Below are 19,611 nucleotides of genomic sequence, written 5' to 3'. Positions count from 1 at the left end.
TTTTTTAAAGTTATATATATATATATATATATATATATATATATATATATATATATATATATATATATATATATATATATATATATATATATATATATATATATATATGACCTTTTAAATTAATATTTTTTAAAATAAAAAATATAGAAATCAAATAAAATTTATGAGATTGAAATTTATTGTTGATTCTATTTGTATAATTTTTTTTAGAAATAATTTACTCTCTTGAGAATATAAATTATCAATTAAAGTGTTAGATGAAAAAAAGATAGGGTTAAGATTTGAAAAAAATATTTAAACTTACTCTTAAAGACAATATAATTCATCTCATATATAATCGAGTTAACTCATGAACCTAACGAGTCGAACTATGTATAGTTCAAGTTCGACTCATTTAGTTAACAAACTTAGTTTTTTGCTCATATTCGGCTCATTTGGTTCATGAACCTAGTTCAACGATTTAATTGTCGAACCGAGTTGCGAACTATTTTCGAGTTAGTTTGGTTCATTGCCAGCCTTAATAGGGAAGGACCGAAGGAGGTTGGAAATCTCTTTATTTTAAATCTATCATATAAGAAAATTTATTATTTTGGAAAAGACATTAATGTCCTTATTGCTTCTAAGCTTGAAAAGTGGATGCCTTCTCCATCTAGATTTCAATTGTTTTGTTCTCTACTCATTTCTTATTGTTTTGCTTCTAAACTTTTGATTTACTCATAAAGTGACTTTTTGGTTTTGGTCTTGGTAACCACATCCTTTTTTCCAACTTCACACTCTTCCTTTCAAATCACTACTCTCATGGTTACAACTTCTACTTTTTTTTTTTTTTTGGGAAATAAAGTTAGATTTTCTCTTTTTGTTGTAAGTGTATATAAAACGTAGATCTCCTCTTTTCTTTTGATTTGAAGCATAAAGTTAGATTTCTATTATCTTGCTTATTGACTCTAAAATTATATTATATTCATATTAATTAATTAATCTATGTATTAATCATATAATATATTTTTTTTGTGATGATGAAAGATATTATGAGCTGGATTAGTCATTAATATAAAATATTATTTTTCTTACAACATTAAATATTGAAATATTATTTTTTATTCATAATATTTTTTAGGGTCTTGCTAACCATTGCCCTCTGGGCAATGGTTAAGCATTCCAAAAAAAGAAAATATTTTTTAGAAAATTTAATATTTTAATTTTTGAGACATTAAATACGCAGATTACTGGGACACTGGTTAGCATTTTCCTATTTTTTATTACATTTTTTTTGACAGATTAAGTTTTTTTAATTACAACATTTTAGGATAAGAAAGTATTTTATCATGTTTTTTAATGGTGAAATTTGATAATAGGATGGATAAGGAAGCATAGGGCAGCGTGTTAGAAAATAGTGGGTTTGTGTGTGAGAGAAGTTTGTTAAATAAACTTTTTTATCACAATGTAAGACAAAACATGTATGATACGTTATTTCTAATGTAGTAAAAAAAACAAAATAATATTTATATACGGGCAAAAATACATTTATGTTTAAAATATTTTTATATACAACAACAACTTTATTATTGATTCAAATATTTTTATAAATAATGTCAAAACAAAAATAATATGTATAAACGGGGAAAAACATATTGTTTATTAAAATATTTTCATATACAAAAATATATTATTGTTATAAGCGGTAACAACTTTACTATTGATTCAAATATTGAATAATTTTTCACACTTAAAAACATTTATCTTTAAATATTAACGAGAACCTGAAGTTACTGATCACAATATTGCATATTAACGAGAACATGAAGTTACTGATTATTTGTATTGATTATTAACGGGAACATGAAGTTACTGATCACAATATTGAATATTAATGGGAATTTGAAGTTACTGATTAAAATATTGAATATTAAAGGGAACATGAAGTTACTGATCAAAATAGTGAATATTAACGATAACATGAAGTTACTGATCACAATATTGAATATTAACGGGAACCTGAAGTTACTGATTAAATATTGAATATTAACAGAAACATGAAGTTATTGATCACACAATATTAAATATTAACGAGAATCTGAAGTTACTGATTCAAATATTGAATATTAACGGGAACATGAAGTTCCTGATCACACAATATTGAATATTTACGCGTACTTGAACTTACTGATCAAAATATTGAATATTAACGAGAACATGAATATATTTATCAAAATATTGAATGTTAACGGTAACATAAAATTACTGATTAAAATACTAATTACTTTTTATATACATTTTTTCTATTAAAAAATGCATATGAAACAACTGCCCGTCCCGTACCAGAACTCGTGCGAACGCACGGGTTTGTTACTAGTTTAAAATATGAGAATAATAATAAAGCAAACATAAATGAATGTAAAACCGAATAGATTCTCTAACTAGAAAAATCTGAATTCTGAAACTCAAACACTATGCTACATCGACAGAAAGACACAATCATCAAACTCGACTTTGTTCCATGCTATTCCATTCCCATCTTCTCAACAAACTCAAATTCAAATTCACCAATAACACTCTCTTTTCCTTCTCATTTTCTTCATCTTCAAACCCTCAAACTCATCCAAACCTTCTTCATCTCTGCACCCATTCCCAAACCCTTTCACAGACAAAACAACTCCATGCCTTTGCCATCCTCCACGCTTTCCTCCCTCACAGTGTCTCCATCTCCGCTTCTCTCATTCTTCAATACGCCACTTTTGGACACCCAAAAAACTCCCTTTTTCTCTTCCAAAACACTGTTTCGTTTTCCCGCACTGCTTTCCTGTGGAACACCCTCATCCGTGCTTATTCCATTGCTGGTGTTTTTGATGGGTTTAGCATCTATAACAGCATGGTTCGGTCTGGTGTTAAGCCTGATGATCACACCTACCCTTTTGTTTTAAAGGGCTGTTCTGATTATTTGGAGGTTGATAAGGGTAAGGAGGTTCATGGGGTTGTGTTTAAGTTTGGTTTTGATAAGGATGTTTTTGTGGGAAATACCCTTTTGATGTTGTATGGTAATTGTGGTTTTTTCATTGATGCCATGAAGGTGTTTGATGAAATGTTTGAAAGGGATAAGGTTTCATGGAATACTGTTATTGGTTTGAATTGTGTTCAGGGTTTTTATGAGGAGTCACTTTGTTTTTTTAAAGAGATGGTTGCTGCTGCTCCGAGTATTAGACCGGATTTGGTTACTGTTGTTAGTGTGTTGCCCGTGTGCGCAGATAGTGAGAATATGGTTATGGCGAGAATTGTGCATGGTTATGCTTTGAAGGTTGGTTTGTTGAGTCGTGTTAAAGTTGGAAATGCGTTGGTTGATGTTTATGGGAAATGTGGGAGTGAGGAGGCTTGTAAGAAAGTTTTTGATGAAATGGATGAGAGAAATGAGGTTTCATGGAATGCTATTATTACTGGTTTTTCTTTTAGGGGGTTCTATATGGATGCTTTAGATGCTTTTAGGTCGATGATTGATGCAGGAATGAGGCCAAACCCTGTCACTATTTCTAGTATGCTACCTGTATTAGGAGAATTAGGACTTTTTAAGATGGGAATGGAAATCCATGGGTTTGGTTTAAGGATGGGTATTGAGTCTGATATTTTTATTGGCAACTCTTTGATAGATATGTATGCGAAATCGGGATTGTCGTGCAAAGCGTCTACTATATTTAACACAATGGGAGAGAGAAATGTTGTGTCATGGAATGCTATGGTTGCAAATTTTGCTCAGAACAGACACCATTTTGCAGCTGTAGAATTAGTGAGGCGAATGCAAGCTCATGGAGAAACCCCCAACAATGTGACCTTCACAAATGTTCTTCCAGCATGTGCAAGAATAGGTTTCCTGAATGTTGGAAAAGAAATTCACGCCAGAGTAATTCGGATCGGATGCGCCTTTGATTTGTTTGTCTCCAATGCTCTGACAGACATGTATTCGAAGTGCGGATGTTTAAGTCTTGCTCGAAATGTCTTCAATATTTCTGTCAAGGATAAGGTTTCCTACAATATACTAATTATAGGCTATTCTCAAACAACTAACAGCTCAGAGTCTCTAAATTTCTTTTCAGAAATGAGACTCTCTGGCATGGTACCCGATATTGTTTCGTTCATCGGTATCATATCAGCTTGTGCAAATCTTGCTTCTATAAAGCAAGGTAAGGAGATTCATGGCCATCTTGTAAGAAAGCTGTTCCATACTCATCTTTTTGCAGCAAATTCCCTTTTGGATTTGTATACCAAGTGCGGTCGAATCGATCTTGCAACTAAAATCTTTGACCGTATTCAACACAAGGATGTTGCTTCATGGAATACTATGATTTTGGGATATGGTATGCTTGGTGAATTGGACACTGCAATCAACCTCTTTGAAGCAATGAAGGACGACGGTATGGAATACGACTCAGTTTCGTTTATTGCAGTTTTATCAGCATGTAGTCATGGAGGTCTAATTGAGAAAGGGAATAAATACTTTAAGAAAATGAAGGATCATAATATCGAGCCAACACATATGCACTATGCTTGTATGGTCGATATTCTTGGAAGAGCCGGACAAATTGAAGAAGCTGCAAATCTTATTAGAAACATATCTTTTGAACCTGATGCTTACATATGGGGTGCACTGCTTGGAGCTTGCAGGATTTATGGTAATGTTGAAATGGGGCATTGGGCTGCTGAGCATTTGTTTAAGTTGAAGCCTGACCATTGTGGTTACTATATTCTGCTTTCAAATATGTATGCTGAAGCTGGAAGATGGGATGAGGCAAATAAGGTGAGGGAATTGATGAAGTCAAGGGGAGCTAAGAAAAATCCTGGTTGTAGTTGGGTTCAAATTGGAGACCAGGTGCATGCTTTTCTAGTTGGTGAGAAAATAGAGAGCTTAGATACTGAATTTTGGCTATCAGAAAGTGGTTGAATTTTTGTTGTAGGAGGAGCCTGAGAGTGTTGTCCTCCTATCCATCAAGTAAATACTGAGCTTGTGGGATTGAAGGCTTTTCTGGTTGCATAAGCAAAATTCATTTTCATTTTTCTTCTTTGAAAGCTTAACTACATTCCTTGGATACATGTATAGCATATTTATCAATCTAAAAAATTTCCTAAGATTTGGGGTAATGCAAGTTTATCCTCTAGTTGATTTTTGTTAACTTCATGTTTAACTCGAAATATGAGTTTGGTGTGTAACATCACCAAAATTCCTAATATCTAACTCTAATTTATTACTACTAAAATTTGCCAACTTCCCTACCTCATCAAAAAGCAGTACCAATTTGATATTTTAAAGATAGTTTTTATTTTTTTTATTTTTTTTATTAAATTGCTTTTTTAACAAGCTATCAAACAAGTAACTCAATTAGATTCATAACCTAAGTGCTTATTAGATTCTCTTAATACATAAAAAGAAGTTATGATAATAAAAAAAAAAAGAAGTTACGGTTAAGTGTTTTAATATAAGTTGTAAAATGACAATAGTTTCTGCATCTACATATAAGAACGTTCAATGTTTTAGAAAACTCAATACTGCCCTTCATGCAACTTCAACAATTTATTCGCATTTTTGTTTAAATTTCTCATAATGTAAATGAAATGAATTACATACAAATGATTCGGTTTTGAGAGAATCCAATATTTAAACTAATAAAAAATAAATGGATTGATTTGAATTGGATTTTTAAATTTTTACAATAAAGTTCAAACCGAACCAAACCGAGAAATAACAGGTTGGTTTGGGTTGGATTGATTGGAGAGATAAAAAATGCAAAAATATTTTAAAAAAAACTTATTTACAAAAATTAATTTTTTTATAATAATATAATTTTTTTTAGTATTAATAGTGTTTAATTGTAAATATTATACCAACAATTATTTCCTAATAGATTCAAAAACATATAACAAGAATAATATCTAATATAAAGACTTTTGAATCTATAACTAGTCACTTGAGTTAGTATGATAATGAATGTGTTTCATAGCTATATGCTCATTTACCACATTACACAACAATTTTCTGATAAAAAAAATTAAAATAGCATAACTTGTTCACATACGACATTTCACTTTTTTTCTTCTTAAAGTTGAATGCTTGGTAGTAAATTTCATGATAATTAATTATGGTTGGTTTGAGTTGGGTTTGCGGGTAGAAAATTGAAAATTCGATGTCCGAACCAATTGTCATTGGATTTCATTGGTTTGGTTCGGTTCTTGGCGAACTGTAAAAATGTCCAACCCTATTAGAGTGAGATATGAGAGATAAGAGAGAGAAAGCTAAAAGAGAAAAGAGAGAAACTGATTCTACTATTGTTGAATTGGAATGGAGCATGATGCTCTATTTATACAAGAGGATTGAACACTTAAGAGTTGAATCATTCGAGCTCTACATTTAAGGATGACTTTTCTTTTTCTATTAAATTAAGGCTGACCTTAATTATTCTATAATGCTGATTTTTCATATCATAAGATATAACTCTAATACTCCCCCACAAGCTCAAGGTGGCTGCAAAGGCTGACTTGAGGCAGACAAGTTGAGCTTGCTGTTGAGCTCCATAAATCTTGAACTTGAGAGAGGCTTGGTAAGGATATCAACCTTCTGATCAACACTAGGAATGTGGCAGACAGTGAGAGACTTATTAAGGACCTTTTCTCTTGCAAAAAAGATGTCAATTTCCATATGATTTGTTCTTGCATGAAGAACAGGGTTATGAGCCATAGCAACTGTGCTCTGGTTGTCACAATAGATGGCTGAAGTTGTCAAGGGAATTTTTAGTTCAGCTAGCAAAGTTTGAACCCATAAAACTTGAGCTGTGGTGTGAGCCAAGCTGCGATACTCTGCCTCAGCACTAGAACGAGCAACAACAGTTTGCTTTTTGGACCACCAAGAGATCAAATTTAGGGCCTACGTACACAGCTGGCCCAAAGGTGGATCTTCAATCATCTGGGTCAGCAGCCCAGTCATCATCATAGTAGGCCTGCAGAGAGAACGAAATAATGGATGCAGGAGTGAACAATAAACCAGAGGTGATGGTGCCTTTTAGTTAGTGCAGAATACGCTTGACAGCTAGCCAATGGGACTCCAAGGGGTGTGCTATGAACTAACATATTTTGTTAACAACATAGCAAATTTTTGAGCGTGTAATTGTTGCATACTATAGGGCCCCTACAATGGACCGGTAGTGAGAGGCATTATACAAGGCAGCAAACCCTGTTTTGATGAGTTTGGTGGTGGATGCCATAGGAGTAGCAATTGGATTGGAATTCTCCATATCAGTTTTGATTAGCAAGTCCCTTAGGTACTTAGATTGAGTGAGAAGGAGATTTCCATTGGACGGTTTCTTCACCTCAAGGCCCAGAAAATAATCCAAGTCACCAAGTTATTTGAGAGCTAACACATGATTTAGTTGTTGAGTAATTTGCTTGATGAGAGGAGGTGAGTTTCCTGTGATGATTATATCATTAACATAAACCAGAATATAAATGACAGCAGTGTGATGCTTGTAGATGAACAGTGAAGTATCACACTTGCTGTTCAGAAAGCCAAAGGATAAAAGAGTGGTTTTGAGTCTTTCAAACCATTGCCTTGGGGCCTGTTTGAGGCCATACAAGGCCTTGTGCAAGTGACAAACCCGAGATGAATTAGGGGCAGTAAATCCAGGGGGTTGTATCATATAGACCTGCTCTTCAAGAATGCCATTCAAAAAGACAGTGTTTATATCCAACTGCTGCAGAGGCCAATTGTAAGTGAGAGCAAGAGTCAAAATAATTCTAAATGTGACCGATTTAATAACAGGGGAGAAAGTTTCATTAAAGTCAAATCCATGGACTTGATGGAACCCCTTAGCAACAAGCCTAGCTTTGTACTTATTTATTGTCCCATCAGCATTTTCCTTTACACGAAAAACCTACTTGCAGCCTATTGCTTTCCTGATAGCAGGCAATGGTACCAAAGAACAAGTGTTACTCCTTATCAAGGCACCATACTCCTCTTGCATAGCAGCAAACTCCTCTTGCATAGCAGCAAACCACTTAGGATCTTGGAGAGCAGTTTTAACACTCATAGGCTCAAAATTGACAAGAAAAATGGAAGGATTTAGACGAGGTAAGGGTACACCAAATTTAGTTCTAGTATTCATAGGATGAGTATTGGTGGCGAGAGGTTGAAGGTTAGGATCCCTAGGAGCAGAAATAGAGGAGAAGGATCGTGAAGTGGTAGTAGTAGGCTGATTGTTGGCATTTGAAGAGGGTGAAGGAGTAGGATTAGTGCTGGCTGTTTGTTTTACAGGGGTGGCTGACTTAGAGGTGTTAGACGCTGGCCTAAGGATCTAGAGGGGGGGGGTGAATAGATCTCACAGAGTTTTTCGGAGTTAATTGAACTTTAAGCGAAAGCGGTTCTGAATCGACTCGCGTCTATTCCGAACCACTATTGAAACGATTGTATATGTGTTAAAACCACTAAATAGCTTGAGATAAACGATAAGAGAATACCCTATAGAATCAATATGTCGCTCTAATGAAAATCAATTTAACTTCTTATATGATGAACGATGTTTGCAATGCAGTAATTGTGAAAGAAGCAAAAACACAAACACTTGGTGATAATGATCAAATTGATAGTGATTCAATGTGTGATGAATTGTGATGTTTATACAAGTTCTTAATTCACAATTTTAACACTTGAATCGTTGATCAATTTGCAATTATAACCAAATATGAACAGAACGTAAATGAAAAGATAAAAGCGACAAGAACACGATATTTGTTTAGGCAGTTCGTCGATCGTCCTCGCTACGACTACGTCTGCCCCCAATTCCAAACTGAAATTGGGAAATCTTCCATTAATGTTGAAAGCAGTTTATACAAAGAAGATAACAAAGCGATAAACAATAAACCAAATTTTTCGATCCTTTGAATCTTCTTCCCCCTTAATCTTGAGTCAGATTAAGGTCTTCCAAGAGCTTCACTTTGATCCCTTTCTGCAGTGTCTTGAATTGCTCGAACACTTGTTCTTCAATCTTCACACTCAGCTGGATCCTTGATGAAGCTTCTTGATAAAAACCCCCAAAATTCACCTATCTTGGAGGACAAAACCCTCAGATTTTATTCACCAAGAACCCAACAAATCTTCACCCACTAGGAATCTTCAATTCCGTTCCATGGACGTTATCGAACTCGATCACTAACCCTCAACACAAGAATGATTATGTGTAATTGTGTTGGAGATGATGAAGAACGAAGATGAGAAGCCTTTGTGTATCTTTCAGTTGTTGGTGTTAATCAGCAATAATGAACCTTGGACAATATATATGAGAGCTTATCAGTTGGAGCAGAGAAAACCAGAAATTTTGGCATTTTTGATCAGATAGGTCGACCTCTTGTAGTGCTTAGGTCGACCTAACAGAGCTGCATATCCTTTGGATGTCATTTGTTCCCAGTTAGGTCGACCTGTTAAAGAAGTAGGTCGACCAAAATCCACTTCAGATGCGTTTTGGGGACCTTTCCTCAGATTAGGTCGACCTAGTTGTTGTGTAGGTCGACCTAGCAGAATGATATGTAAATTTCTTCATTTTAGGTCGACCTGTGTTGGGAGTAGGTCGACCTGACTGCTGTTTTTATGAGTTCCTCTTATTTTGCTTGTGTTGAGTCGACCTATATGCATTGTAGGTCGACCTGCTCTGTCATGAGTGACCAATGCTTGCTTTTCTTTGAGTTCTTCTGCTTGTGCCTTGTTGCTTGTATGCTTGTTGAGTTTGCCATGAATCAAAAACATCTTTGTGAGATGTGGTCTTGTATTCACATACTCCCCCTTTTTGATGATGGCAAACCGGTAGTAGAAGCTTTGGCACTAAGTGGTAAAAGCTCCCCCGTACACTTAGCTGAGCTCCCCCGTACACTCAGCATCTATGAGCTCCCCCGTACACTCAGCATCTATCTCCCCCTTTGACAACATCAAAAGAGATACAAGAAAACAGAAGAGGAGAGTAACGAGAGAAACATAGATAAAACTCTAGCATTCATAGTGCAATAGATAAAAGGTAGGTAGTAATAACATAGGAACCAACCATGTTTAAAAGAGCACTTTAACATAATAATCCACGAGATTAATAAAAAAAAAAGTACAACAACATATAGAAATTGAACATAATGATAATGAGATGAAATGCAATGATATGATGATATGATGGAGAATGCATCCTAACGCCTGCCCCTTCTTCCCCTTCCTCTTTGGAATGTATGAGGACGATCTTCTTCAACTTGTTCCAACAGATCAAGCACAGAAAGATTGAGGGTATTGAAGCTTTGGCTTAGATTGGCATGACGGTTCAGTGCCGTTTCCTCATATTGATTCTGCCTTAAAGTGGAGTTTGAGGAAAATGTCTCAAAGTCAGCTTTGTGGTCCTGAACCAAGCCATATAATGATTGATATTGGCGTTGTTGTTCGTCATAGCGGTCTTGTTGAAGCTGTTGCATTTGTTGGAATTGGAGCTGCTGTGTGTCGAAGTGCTGTTGTTGTAGGAGCTGCATATTCTCTAACATGGATATGATGTTAGTTTGATCTGGTGGAGGCGGAGCTGTATATCCCCAAGGGATATCCTCTTGTTGTGGAGGAACATATCTCCAATTTTCATCCGAATCTTGTGCAACATCTTCCATATGGTGATCATCATCAATTGCATTGTCTTGATCAAATCCTTCTTCTTCATTTCCTGCAATGTGCCCAAATTCTGTGGGATCGTCATAGTTGTATATGACTTTTCCGGTTCCTTTCTGAATGAGATAGTAAGTTTTCTTATCTGGATCCCAATGATAGCCCATGAGGGTTAAGGTTGTTTGGGAGAAGTCCTGATGCTGCTTCATGTGAATGTAGTTCAATCCATCAAGTTTCATGCCGAAATGATTCACAATCGTTTGAATGATTGAGCCATAGCATAGAGAAGTAGTTTTCTGTTGAATTTCATGGAACTTAGCTGCGAGGAAATTTGGCCAGTGTATACGCGTCCTGTTTTGAAGCAGACACATTAACATAATTTCATTTCGCTCAATTCTTAAGAAACCTCCTGCTCGTGGTCTAATGACTCTTGATATGACCCAATTTAGGAGCCTAGGATCTCTCTTCAAGTGCCCTGCTGTGATTGTTTCATTTGGCCTGTCCAGGATGGATGGATCTTTGAGGATTGATTTCATGTATCCCACATGATCATAGACCCCCGGGATTCCACCGTCTTCTATACGAAGTTCATCTCCCACAATTGTTAGACCAAAGATGCTTATCCAGGTCCTTTTGTCAACAACATGTGATCTCGACCCCATCTTGAATCGAAAATTGCAGCCGTCCTCCTTTTGAAACCCTGCATAGAATGCCCTAACAGTGTTCTCACAGTACGGAGTGTCACATGACACCAATGGATGAATGTTTTGATACTCAATCAGATTAACAACATCAGGTATGTGCATACATTTGGCAACATGTGGGTTATAGATGTATTGCTTAACTATTTTTCTCTTCATTTGCCACTTTTCAAAATTTTCTCGACAATCAGGATGAACAAGAGCGATAGCACTTACCGGTCGAGAAGATGAACCAGATGCAATCTCCTTTCCCTTTCGTGATTTTGGAGGCATTTTAGGTGATGATTTGTGTGAGAGGGATGGTCTTTGACACTCTTTGGACTTGAGGAATTAGGGTTGGCCGTACACAATGATATGAGAATGAGTGGGAATGAAAAGAGGAATGATTATGTATGTATGGGGATGGGTTGGGTCAACCAACAGACCCAAATTTGGGAATTTTTGAAGCAGTAGGTCGACCTAATTTAGGGCTGGGTCGACCTAACAGAGAAGCCTTTTAAAAAATTGCAGATTAGGTCGACCTAAAAGGAGGGTAGGTCGACATAACTGGGCATTTTGGCTGATATGTTGAAAAATGACTTGTGTAGGTCGACTCAAAGGCAGACTAGGTCGACCTAAATTCCCAAAATTTGTGAAAATGCTCTATATGAGATGTATTTATGTTTAGATACTTGCTTGTATGTTTAGAAAATGATATGCTATGATTAAGGATGAAACACATACATGAGCAAGAGAGATATATGTATGAAGTAACTATAAGCATGTTAATTGATAGCATATTATAGTATCAATGATATTTTTGGAAGTGAACAACAATCACGTTACCGCCTTCTCAATATGTAGGTGTCAACTTTAGTGGTAGCCTTTAGTCAATGTGGAATGATGCCTGGCTTGATAATGAACTACCTTTACACTAAGAGAAATGTTAGCTTGAAAATAACCAATATATAGATATAAAGTAAAGGAATAACTTTAAGAGAAAACAAACGTAATTAGCCCAAATTAGAGATATCGAGTATCCCTAATTCCCTACGAATGTTGAAGTATTGCTCTGTTGCTAAAGGTTTGGTGAAGATGTCAGCTAGTTGCTTCTTGCTTTCTACATGTTCAAATGTAACGTCTCCTTTCTCTACATGATCTCTTAGGAAGTGATGCCTTATTTCAATATGCTTGGTTCGTGAGTGTAAGACAGGATTTTTACTCAAGTTTATGGCACTTGTGTTGTCGCACATGATAGGTATACGATCAAGCTTAATACCAAAGTCAAGAAGTTGTTGCTTGAGCCATAATATCTGCGCACAGCAGCTTCCGGCAGCTACATATTCTGCCTCAGCAGTAGATAATGCAACCGATACTTGTTTCTTGCTATGCCAACTTATCAACGAATTTGAGAATAGATGACATGTTCCACTGGTGCTTTTTCTATCGGATTTGCAGCCAGCAAAATCTGAGTCGGAGAATCCTACCAAATAGCACTCATTTCCCTTTGGATACCATAGGCCATATGTAGTAGTTCCGCGTAAATATCTCAGAATTCTTTTGACAGCTTTTAAGTGAGATTCTTTTGGACAAGATTGATATCTTGCACACATACACACACTAAACATAATGTCTGGTCTTGAGGCAGTAAGATACAATAGTGAACCTATCATGCCTCGGTACAATTTCTCATCAACATCTTTACCTTTCTCATCTTTGTCTAGGTTAGTATTTGTTGCCATAGGTGTGTCAATCTCCTTCGCTTCACTCATTCCAAATCTTTTGAGTAGCTCTGTACAGTATTTAGTTTGACTTACAAACGTTCCATGACTGAGTTGCTTGATTTGTAGGCCAAGGAAGAAATTTAGCTCACCCATGAGACTCATCTCAAATTCACTCTGCATAAGCTTAGAAAAATCTTTGACAAGTTTTGCATTAGTAGATCCAAATATAATATCATCGACATAAACTTGGACTAAGAGAACATCTTTATATTTTCTTTTGATAAAGAGAGTAGTGTCGACTTTACCCCTAGAGTACCCTTGACTAAGAAGAAATTTGCTCAAACGTTCGTACCAAGCCCGAGGGGCTTGTTTAAGACCGTATAGAGCACGTTTCAGCTTATAAACATGAGTTGGATACATGTAATTCTCAAAGCCGGGTGGCTGAGCAACATAGACTTCTTCATTTATATAGCCATTTAGAAAGACACTTTTAACATCCATTTGGAATAGTTTGAAGTCTTTAGAATACGCATAGGCAAGTAAGAGACGAATAGCTTCGAGACGTGCTATAGGAGCGTATGTCTCTTCATAATCAATACCTTCCTCTTGATTATAACCTTGGGCAACTAATCTAGCTTTGTTTCTAGTAATAACGCCGTTTTCATTAAGTTTGTTACGAAAAACCCATCTAGTGCCTATTACTTGATGAACTCCCGGATGAGGGACTAAGTCCCAAACATCATTCCGTTTAAATTGGTTTAATTCTTCTTGCATGGACATTGGCCAATGCTCATCAAGTAATGCGTCCTTAGCATTTTTCGGCTCAACTTGTGAAACAAAAGCAAAATTATGACAAAAGTTACTTATCTTTGAGCGTGTTGTAACGCCCTTTGAGATGTCTCCTATTATGTTGTCAATTGGATGGTCTTTCACATTTGTCCAGGCCTTAGGAAGTTCTTCATTGTTTGAGATTCTTTCCTTTTCATTTTTATCATGAGACTCATCTTTCTCTTTCTCAGCATCTTTCTTTACAATATTTTCATTCTCATCTTCCTTATCTTGGACAATGTCTTCAGTGGATGGACCTGCACCATTAAACAAAAGACCTACACTTCCTTTACCAAGTATGGCTCCCCGATTGTTATCTCCATAGGTGACATACCCCTTTTTCTTTGCGTGAAACTCAACGAAAAGAGATATGTCTCCCGTCATGTGTCTTGAACATCCGCTATCAAGGAACCACAACCTTTCGGCAATGTCAAGACACTTTTCCTGCAACATTAATTTAGAGAGGGAGGTCCCCAATTTTCATTGGGTCCTTGGTAGTGAGTACATAATTTGTTGCACTTGGGCAACCATTGAAATACTCCTTTAGGAACTAAAATCCTCCTAAATTTGCATTTTTCAATGGTATGACCCTGTTTGCAACAATAATGACAGGTAATATGATGAGAATATGCTGTTTTGCTAGTTGATACTTTTGGTACAAAAGTGTATTTACTATATAAAGGAGTATACGATCTTTTGAACTTATTTGGATCAACCGCAAAAGTCACTTTTGGTTGTAGAGCCTTGTCTAATTTGGCTTTTAGATCTCTTACTTCTTTTTGCCAAATGTGACATGTCTCACAACCAAACCATGATGTAGGATCTATTTCAACTTTATCCTTTTGAATGTCTAGCATAGATTGTTTTAAAGCTTCCATATCCTTTTCGGTTTTCTCAACTTTTGATTCAAGATATGAAAAGATTTTCTTATTTGAGGCCAAAAGTTTGAAAGCTTCAATTGCATCTCTATGTAATTCTTCAAAAGCAAGTTTTAGTTGAGAATGAGATACCTTATCTATGAGTTCAGGTTTAAGATGACTTACAACTTTCTTTTTCTTGTGTTGATGAGCCATAAGGCATAAGTTTGCTGATTCTTCTTCATCGCTTGATGAGCTTTCACTAGATGAATCACTTTCCCATGCTATGTAGGCTCTTTTAGATTTGTTATGACCTTTGCTTTGGTTCTTCTCTTTTTCCTTCTTAAGATATGGACAATCCGGTTTGTAGTGACCGGCTTTCCCACAATTAAAGCAAGGGCCTTTGATTTTTCCTTTGTTGTTGTCATCTTGTTTGAACTTGTTTGATTGCTTTCTATAGTTGATCAAGCCTTTGTCAGAATGCTTTGCTCCATTTTTCTTTAGATATTTGTTGTATCTTCGCACAAACAGTCCCATTTCCTCATCATCGGAGTCTTCGTCATCACTTGTATCACTATCCTCTAGCTCTTCTCTACCTATTTCTCCATGTTCCTCTCTTTCTTTGCCCTTTTCTCATGCATGTCAAGGCATTTAAGGTGTTGTTCATGTTCCTCTAGTTTACCAAAGAGAGTGGTAATGTCTAAGGTGTTTAGATCATTTGCTTCCTTTATTGCTGTAACCTTGGGTTGCCATTCCCTGTTCAAACATCTTAAGATTTTGTTAGTAGCAACTGCATTGGAAACAGGTCTATCAAGAGAATTTAAACGATTTTTCAAGTGAACGAATCTCTTCTGCATGTTTTCGATGGATTCACCTGTTAGAACAAGATTTGTTCTTATCAATTATCTTAGTTTTGATGATAACAATAATATGAATTTTGCTTAAGATAATATGGTACTCTAATCCAATGCAATTTCCCTTTCAGGAAATATATATAAAGAGTACGCATAATTCAGCGCTCAGAAGATGTGTCTCAAATGGTTCAGCATGCAACATCAGAACATGGTCTGGCAAGACATCAGAAGATGGTCGAAGCAGAATCAGAACATGGGTCTATGGAAGCATCAGAAGAACATGAGATCAGAAGCACTGAAGATCAGAAGATGGTATCACGCTCAGAAGCACTTCAAGGTCAGAAGATCAGAAGATGCTGTGCACCAAGCTGTTTGACTCTGATGATATTCAAACGTCGTATTCACAAACATCAGATCAGAAGGAAGTACACGTGGCAGACTACGCTGACTGACAAAAGGAACGTTAAAGCTACTAAAGGCTACGTCAGTAGACACAGCGTGAACAAGGCTCGAGGTAGTTGACAAAAGCGTATAACATTAAATGCAAAGCTGTACGGAACACGCAAAGCATTAAATGCATTCAACGGTCATCTTCTCAACGCCTATAAATATGAAGTTCTGATGAGAAGCAAGGTTAACGATTTCTGCACCAAAACAACTCATATCAAACTTGCTGAAACGCTGTTCAAATCTAAACTCAGAATCTTCATCTTCATCAAAGCTCACTACATTGCTGTTGTAATATCTTAGTGAGATTAAGCTTAAATTGTAAGAGAAATATCACAGTTGTGATTATCGCTTTTTAGAAGCATTTGTAAACTCTTGAATTGATTACATTAAGTTGTAAGGAACTAGAGTGATCAGTTGATCAGTATACTCTAGGAAGTCTTAGCAGTTAGCTGAGCAGGAAGTCTTGGCAGTTGGCTGAGCAGGAAGTCTTGGCAGTTGGCTGAGCAGAAAGTCTTAGGAGTGAACTAAGCCTAGAGTGATCGTGTTGATCAGTAGACTCTAGAAAAGTCTTAGGAGTGAACTAAGCAGTTGTTCCTGGAGTGATCAGGTTGTGATCAGAAGACTCTGGAAGACTTAGTTGCGGCTAAGTGGAAAACCATTGTAATCCGTGCGATTAGTGGATTAAATCCTCAGTTGAGGTAAATCATCTCTGCGGGGGTGGACTGGAGTAGCTTCGTTAACAGCGAACCAGGATAAAAATAATTGTGCATTTTATTTTTATCGCTCAAGATTTTAAGTCACACTTATTCAATCCCCCCCTTTCTAAGTGTTTTTCTATCCTTCAATTGGCATCAGAGCGCCGGTTCTAAGGTGCAAGCACTTAACCGTGTTTAGAAAAGATTCAGGAAGAGAAAAACGCTTCATTTAAAAGATGGTTGATGAAAGTGAAAGGACTATACCTACACCTGCATCTACATCTGGCTCTGCTGAGCAGTACAACGGTAACAATGGTTATACTAGACCGCCGGTATTTGATGGTGAAAACTTTGAATACTGGAAAGATAAACTGGAGAGTTACTTTCTGGGTCTAGATGGTGATCTATGGGATCTTCTGATGGATGGTTACAAACATCCAGTAAATGCCAGAGGCGTGAAGCTGTCAAGGCAAGAAATGAATGATGACCAAAAGAAGCTTTTCAGGAATCATCATAAATGTAGAACTGTTTTGCTGAATGCTATCTCTCATGCTGAGTATGAGAAGATATCTAACAGGGAAACGGCCTATGACATATATGAGTCCTTGAAAATGACTCATGAAGGAAATGCTCAAGTCAAGGAGACAAAAGCTCTTGCCTTAATCCAGAAGTATGAAGCCTTCAAGATGGAGGATGATGAAGACATTGAAAAGATGTTTTCGAGATTTCAAACTCTGACTGCTGGATTGAGAGTTCTTGACAAAGGATACACCAAGGCTGATCATGTAAAGAAGATCATCAGAAGCTTACCCAGAAGATGGGGTCCGATGGTGACTGCATTCAAGATTGCGAAGAATCTGAATGAAGTTTCTCTGGAAGAGCTTATCAGTGCCTTGAGAAGCCATGAGATTGAGCTGGACGCAAATGAGCCTCAAAAGAAAGGTAAGTCTATTGCATTAAAATCTAATATCAAGAAATGCACTAACGCTTTTCAGGCTAGAGAAGAAGATCCTGAAGAATCAGAATCTGAAGAAGAAGATGAACTGTCCATGATTTCCAGAAGGCTAAACCAACTCTGGAAGACCAAGCAAAGGAAGTTCAGAGGCTTCAGAAGTTCAAGGAAATTTGAACGTGGAGAATCTTCTGATGAAAGAAGATTTGACAAGAAGAAGGTCATGTGCTATGAATGCAATGAGCCTGGACACTACAAGAATGAATGTCCAAATCTTCAGAAGGAAAGTCCCAAGAAAAAGTTTCATAAGAAGAAAGGTCTTATGGCAACCTGGGATGAGTCAGAAGATGATTCAGAAGATGAGCAGGCCAACTGTGCGCTGATGGCGACAGAAGATGACGGATCATAATCTACATCAGAATCAGATTCTGAAGAGGTATTTTCTGAACTTACTAGAGATGAGTTAGTTTCCGGTCTAACTGAACTTCTGGAACTCAAGTCTCAGATCAGTCTCAAATACAAAAAGCTTAAAAAGCAATTTGAATTTGAAACAAAGAAGCTTGAGTTGGAGAATTCTGAATTAAAGGAAAAACTTTTAAAATTATCCAATAATGTTGGATCTCCTTCTGATTCAGAAAAATCCACTCCCAGTCTGAACCATATTCTGAAAGAATATGATTTAAGTTTCAGGAAGTTCCTATCTAGAAGTATTGGCAGAAGTCAGCTAGCTTCTATGATATATGCTGTGTCTGGAAACAAAAGAGTTGGCATTGGTTATGAGGGTGAAACCCCATACAAACTTGAACCTGTTGATGAAATGAAAATTACATACAAGCCATTGTATGATCAGTTCAAGTATGGCCACTCACATGATATTAGGCACACCTCACATGCACAAAGTTTTCACATTACACACACTAAGAAGCATGTGACACAACCTAGGAAATATCATGAAACTCACATTAAGAATTATCATGCTGTTCCTCCTATTGCTTACAATGTTAAACCCAAGTTCAATCAGAACTTGAGAAAATCTAACAAGAAAGGACCCAAAAAGATGTGGGTACCTAAGGATAAGATTATTCCTATTGCAGATATCCTTGGCTGCAAGAAGGACAAAGCACAACATGTCATGGTACCTGGACTCTGGATGCTCGCGACACATGACAGGAAGAAGGTCTATGTTCCAAGACCTGGTGCTTAAGTCTGGAGGAGAAGTCAAGTTCGGAGGAGATCAGAAGGGCAAGATAATTGGCTCTGGAACTATAAAATCTGGTAACTCTCCTTCCATCTCTAATGTACTTCTTGTAGAAGGATTAACACATAACCTTTTATCTATCAGTCAATTAAGTGACAATGGTTATGATATAATCTTTAATCAAGAGTCTTGCAAGGCTGTAAATCAGAAGGATGGCTCAATCCTATTTACAGGCAAGAGGAAGAACAACATTTATAAGACAGATCTGCAAGATCTTATGAGTCAGAAGGTGACTTGTCTTATGTCTGTTTCTGAAGAGCAGTGGGTCTGGCACAGGAGATTAGGTCATGCTAGTTTGAGAAAGATCTCTCAAATTAACAAACTGAATCTTGTCAGAGGACTCCCTAATCTGAAATTCCAATCAGATGCTCTTTGTGAAGCATGTCAGAAGGGCAAGTTCTCCAAACCTGCATTCAAGTCTAAGAATGTTGTTTCTACCTCAAGGCCATTAGAACTCTTGCACATTGATCTGTTTGGACCAGTCAAAACAGCATCTGTCAGAGGAAAGAAATATGGATTAGTCATCGTAGATGATTATAGCCGCTGGACATGGGTAAAATTCTTAAAACACAAGGATGAGACTCATTCAGTGTTCTTTGATTTCTGCATTCAGATTCAATCTGAAAAAGAGTGTAAAATCATAAAGGTCAGAAGTGATCATGGTG

The 19,611-nt window shown here is 36.6% G+C and overlaps 1 protein-coding gene across 1 annotated transcript; it reads left to right on the top strand.

Moving 5' to 3' along the window:
- Positions 1-2,397: 2,397 nt before the first annotated feature.
- LOC131643168 (pentatricopeptide repeat-containing protein At3g03580-like) lies at positions 2,398-5,156 on the top strand. Its single transcript, XM_058913320.1, has one exon. It carries the CDS (start codon positions 2,498-2,500, stop codon positions 4,925-4,927), a length of 2,430 nt encoding a protein of 809 aa, XP_058769303.1. The 5' UTR covers positions 2,398-2,497; the 3' UTR covers positions 4,928-5,156.
- The last annotated feature ends 14,455 nt before the right edge of the window (positions 5,157-19,611 follow it).

The sequence above is a fragment of the Vicia villosa genome, unplaced genomic scaffold (assembly GCF_029867415.1).
Source record: "Vicia villosa cultivar HV-30 ecotype Madison, WI unplaced genomic scaffold, Vvil1.0 scaffold8, whole genome shotgun sequence".
Taxonomy (NCBI): Eukaryota; Viridiplantae; Streptophyta; class Magnoliopsida; order Fabales; family Fabaceae; genus Vicia; species Vicia villosa.
Note: the sequence above shows the minus strand (reverse complement) of the source record. Positions and strands in the feature narration are given on the sequence as shown.